Source organism: Otolemur garnettii, unplaced genomic scaffold (genome assembly GCF_000181295.1).
Source record: "Otolemur garnettii isolate 467f Iridium unplaced genomic scaffold, OtoGar3 scaffold00277, whole genome shotgun sequence".
In the NCBI taxonomy this organism is placed as follows: Eukaryota; Metazoa; Chordata; class Mammalia; order Primates; family Galagidae; genus Otolemur; species Otolemur garnettii.
In genome coordinates this window covers 129,049-134,471 of record NW_003852672.1, presented here as the reverse complement: position 1 = coordinate 134,471, position 5,423 = coordinate 129,049, and the positions used below count along the sequence as shown (strand labels likewise).

The 5,423-nt window shown below is 52.0% G+C and overlaps 1 protein-coding gene across 2 annotated transcripts in view; it reads right to left on the bottom strand.

Moving 5' to 3' along the window:
- NGRN (neugrin, neurite outgrowth associated) overlaps positions 1 to 1,328 on the bottom strand; it is an 11,952-nt gene extending 10,624 nt beyond the window's left edge. The window contains exons 1-3 of one of the 2 annotated variants that reach the window (XM_023508803.1): positions 1,147 to 1,328; positions 709 to 821; positions 244 to 249 (exon numbers count right to left, since the gene is read on the bottom strand). In XM_023508803.1, the coding sequence (XP_023364571.1) occupies positions 244 to 249; positions 709 to 821; positions 1,147 to 1,310 (283 nt within the window). In that variant the 5' untranslated portion in view covers positions 1,311 to 1,328. The remainder of the gene's footprint in view (positions 1 to 243; positions 250 to 708; positions 822 to 1,146) is intronic. The other variant, XM_023508804.1, reaches the window with a different exon arrangement.
- Between the last annotated feature and the right edge of the window lie 4,095 nt (positions 1,329 to 5,423).

Genomic DNA, 5,423 nt, shown 5'->3' with positions numbered 1-5,423 from the left:
AGCTATCCCCTGGGTAGAGTACTGTGGCATCACAGCTCACAGCAACCTCCAACTCCTGGGCTCAAGTGATTCTCTTGCCTCAGCCTCCCAGGTAGCTGGGACCACAGGCGCCCTCCACAACGCCGGGCCATTTTTGGTTGCAGCCGTTATTGTTGTTTTTGGCAGGCCCGGGCTGGATTCAAACCCGCCACCTTATGTGTATGTGGCTGGTGCCCTAGCCACGTGAGCCACAGGCACCGAGCCGTAAATTCTTTATATTACTCTACTTTCTGTTACAAAATTCCAATGATAAAAAGTAAGCGAGGCCGGGCATGGTGGCTCATGCCTGTAATCCCAGCACTCTGGGAGGCCGAGGCAGGTGGATTACCTGAGCTCAGGAGTTTGAGACCAGACTGTCCAAGAGTGAGACCCCAGCCCTACTAAAAATAGAAAAAATAGCAGGCGTTGTGTCAAGCGCCTGTAGTCCCAGCTGCTTGGGAGGCTGAGGCAAGAGAATCGCCTGAGCCCAAGAATTTGAGGTTGCTGTGAGCTATGACGCCAAATAACCCTACCAAGGGCGACAAAGTGAGACAGTATTTCCAAAATAATAGTACTGTTAAAGAAAATATAAAAGCAATACCAAAAAAGCCAAACCCGTGTCCTAGTATCCCATTAGATACCCTTTGCATCTCGTCCCATTACAGACACGCTCAAGGTACCGTGAGTCTCACCGGATCTGCTCCATGGCTGCCCATGTCAGAGTTCGGGGCGGGGAACCTGACGCCTCCATTTGCCTCCGAATTTTCTGGAATCGGATTGCTTTTCTCTGTCGTTTCAGGGTGCTGGGGAGAAAACCAATGGCAGAAGCCATATGTGGAAGCAAGAAGGATGTCTGAGGAGCCTCAAGCTAAATTACAGATGCTCGGCCCTCTTCTCCGGGTTCGCGAGCGCAACCGGGTCCTGCTGCGGCTTACAATGGCTCCGCACAGCAGCCCGGGAATCCAACGGCTACAACTGACCGAGCAGGCCAGACTCACTAGACTAGGAACGAAACCGTCCCTGGAGAAGGGACTCGTGGTCCCGAGAGAGCTGAACATCCGACCCTGTTCACCGGCGCCAAGGGGCGCGGCCCTGCCTCAGGCCAAGGGCCCCGGGAGTAGCCGGTACCTCTCCACTTCCTGCAGCTCCCGCTCCTCCGGCTCCCAGTCGGAGTCCGAGTCTGGCTCGCGACCGAAGGGGCCCAGGCCCACCACCCCCCGGGTCGCGACCCCGGAGCGCGCGACAGCAGCGCACACACGCCTGCTCAGCCAGAGACTCAGAGTCACCGCCATGTCCAAGCAGCTAGGCCTCCAGCACCGGAACCGGAAGTAGGGGCGGTAGCGAAAGCAGGGGTGGGACGAGCCGAGGCTGGGTGGTCCCAGCGTTTCAGGCTTTGACTGGCCTGAGATCAATAAGAGCTGGAGTGTGGCGGTGGCCACCCTTCTTGGCTGCGCCTGCTGAGGGGGCTTCTTGGAATGTGAGGGCTGAAATGAGATACGGGACGCGCCTGGAAAACGGCATAAACTTTAATAAAAAGACGGATCGATTGCCAAGAGCCGTCCCCTGCCCCAGCGGCTAAGTGGACTTGCCTGTCACCGCCGCCGCGGCGGGAGGCGGGGCTTCCCCGTGGCACTCTTATGCCCGCTACAGCCCGGAGCCTGGGGCGCTCGGCTTCTTTGGGAAGGGAGCTTCTTGGCGCCGGGGTAACCTTCAGCCCCTGTCGTCCCAAGGTTCAGACCCATCGCCTAGCGATAAGCCCAGGCCACGGCTTGACGAGCAGAGATGAGTACGTGGCGGGCCTGGGCTCCTCTTCATCTTTTAGTCTTTACCGATCCCAATATAATCTTAGGGTGTTGAGGAATTCCTGGTGTTTGTGTTTTGCCTTACGCAAACAGTTCCTGGCCAGGACTTTTCAAACTGGAAGTTAGCAGCAGTCTTTTATTTAGCAAAGATTGAAGGCCCTTTGCTCCTTTGGAAACCTGATGGGGGTTCTCCAGGAGAAGTAGAGCTGCCCCCTGCTTTTACCTGTGCTGACTTATGTTGAGGATTGCACTGGGCCGCTGCAGCACAGGTGCAGGGGCAGGGCAGAGGGTGAGGTCCTGAGCCTTGGCTGCTCTGTGTTCAGCGCTTACCATGGAGGGCAAGGTGCATTCAGTCCACGCGTCACATGCCGCTCTTTCCGGTTGCAGAAGATAGCTCTGTTTAGGGGCTAAAGTGCGTGGCACTGATCCTGCCAGGGCTTGGTTTATAGCTTCTAGCCTTCTGCTGGCTTGGACTTCTGTAGTGGAAGCATAGATGTCCCTGAGTTGGTACTCACAGAGAGATTTGCTCACCTCTTTCCCAACTGTGGCCCAATTATCGACACAGAGGAATGGCATCCTATTCTTTCCTCCAGCGTCTTTACCACACTGTCTTGTAATTTGTATGTCTAATTGTTCATTTCCCTATTTTTTCCCCTTTTATTGACTGTTGGTACTGTATTTCTGCCATCTCCAGGGTCTACTATATAGAAAGAAGTAAATAAATGGGGTCTACCCCCCCCCATTTCCATATGCTGGAAATGCCAGATTATATTTTGGTAACATCCCAGCTGTATATTTGCTAGTGGGAATTTACATAGGCCCAAATGACCAAAGCTGGTTTTGTGTACTTACGACTAGTGAGCCTGACTCTGGTGCTGGAAAAGTAGTACCTCCCTGATTTCTTCATTGACAATGAACAGGGGCCGAAGGCTGCTGGATCTCCTATCCATTTGAAGGTCTTGGGCTGCAGTTGGCATCGGGAATGATGTGGAACTGCCACATTCATGCTTGGCAGTGGCCCTAAGATCCTGGGGATCAATTTATGGGGCCGAACTGGATGCAGGAAATGAGGAGGGCCCTGCTTTGTGGCAGCCCCTCTCAGGAGCAACAATGGGACCAGACTCACAGATTGCGGTTCTTGACTGCCTGGCCCATCCTGGTGAAATCTAGGCTAGAAAAGAAAGGCAGTCCCTTAACATATTTCTTTGTGAAGCTGGAGTGTTGGAAGAAATAGGTAACTGAAAAGTCTCTTCTAGGCCCTAAGTACTATTCAACCAGTTACTCCTTTGGAATTCAAGAAAAAAAAAAGGACCAAACAAATTTGCAACTAGCTCTGGGAGTAGTGAAGGTGGCAGCTGTTTTGTTGGCACAAAACTGTTTACTTATTTCCCATTAGAGTCAGGGCACTGGCAATGCTAGGGAGAAAATTACACAGAAGCCACTGAAGGGGCTTATTACTTGTCAGTCATGAGTTTGGGGTTACTGTGAGAAGGGAATATAGAAAGCAACTCTTATAAGAAGGTTGGGAACTTCACCTTGCTGGATGTCATACCCAAAACAAGAGACCCTGGGAACAGATGCAAAAGGAACCAAAAGACCCTCTCCTGAGGCTCAGCATACTCTGCTTTCCCAGCCTCGACTGGCAGACACCATCAATAAACCGCCTTTGGTGCTACCACCATTCTATCTGCTGGTATCAGAGCTCTTGTTCTCTTGTTCTCTGGGAGGCTTTGTAAGAACCCTCATCCAATTCTTTTTTTTTGAGACAGAGTCTCACTATGTCATCCTCAGTAGAGTCCTATGGCATCACAGCTCACAGCAACCTCAAACTCTTGGGCTTAAGCAATTCTCCTGCCTCAGCCTCCCAAGTAGCTGAGACTACACGCATCTGCCACAATGCCTGGCTATTTTTTGTTGTAGTTGTCATTGTTTTGAATGGCCTGAGCCCAGGCCAGGTTCAAACCTGCAGCCCGGGTGTATGTGCCTGGCACCCTAACTACTGACTTATGGGTGCCAAGCCCCCTCACCCGATTCTCATGAAGCTTTCTTTGGCCCCGGCGGCTGGGGTGCAGGATGCTGGTAAGCTGCTCTACAATACCCAGGCTTCGGATGAGATTTTCCCTTTGTAGCAGGGACTTCATCCGCTCCAGCTCCTCCTCTTCCACAATATCTTGAGGCTCCATGGTGTCCAGTAGTACTGGTAGCAGCTACAAGATACGTGAGAAATAAATGCAGAATCCCCAAGGACAAATCCCAAACCATCAGCAAGGATGGCTGTAGGACCCCTTCCCCCTCTACCTCCATCCCTTCCCTAACCCTAGTGTAAGGTTCCCTTTGCTGTCCATTCTCTCACCTCCTGTTCCATAAGGTCAGACTCAATTTACTGATTAGGAACTCATCTCTCTTGTACAAGGGGAGGAGAGGACAGCAGAGATTCCCTTCTCTAGTAGTCCCAACCCATTTCCTGCAGAAAGATAAGAGCCACAAAATCTCTGACACCTCTTTCTCCCGGATGCGTTTCCTGTAAGCCAAGTGGGTGGAAAGGCCCCGGAGCCCTGCCCGGGATCGGGATCGGCTCTTCTCCCCAGCTGATTCACCCTGGTTCTGGTCCCTATTGTCCTTTCGCCTCTTAGTGCCTGAGGTCTCCTGCTGTTCCTGCTTAAGGCGGATCTCTTCCAGCTGCTGCCTGGTGAGACACAGTGGCTTCAGACACTGGGGAAATTGTACTGGGGAGAAGAGGGTGGCGAGAAGCAGGGATAGGAAAAGAGTAGGAAGTTATGATCTATTTTTGGAACTGGTGGGAGAGGAAGGAGGGGGAAGATGGGAAACCTACTTAAAGCTGAAAGTCATTAAGAATCTGAAAGAATTTAAAGCTCAGGCCTTTTCCTCAAATGTCTGGTCACTCTCCCCTTCCTGGGGAGCAATGCACCTGCAGGCTTTGTCACCACCCCAGTGTTCTGAAGAGAATGCAGGCAGAGTACCTGGCACACTCCTCTCTGGCCTTGGAAGCAGCAGTCTCCTGGAAGAGGGAGCCATTGTGCTTGAAGAAGGGTGCATACTTCCCCGTGTCAGGCCCAGGGTAGATCCTCCGGTACCCTCCCAAGTGGGAGTCCTCATATCGCTCCTGGTCCAGCATTGCTGCATGTGATGACTCAATTTGTTCTCGCCTGTGGGAAACAAGCTGAGGGTGAGTTAAAGGAGGGCTATGAATGTGAGTAGGGAAAGGAAGGCCGGCTCAGGCTCTGAGACACTCCTGCTGGCTTCTTGGCCTCCTGGGCCCCTGACCCCATAGGGAAGGCTGCCAAGATACGTGAGACTCATCTTTGGCCAGCCCCACATGTGCGTGGCCATGAAAATAGGCTTGATTTTCAGAAATATAATTTTCATCATAAGTATAGTGGGGTCCACTTGTAAGCTGGCATTCCAAGTTATCAGAGTCGTTTAGGTTTTTGATCGTAAGAGTAACAGATGTGCAATACAGAAAACTTAGCAGTTTTTTTTTTTTTTTTTTTTTTTTGGCCGGGGCTGAGTTTGAACCTGCCACCTCTGGCATATGGGGCCGGGCGCCTTACTCCTTTGAGCCACAGGCACCACCCCAGAAAA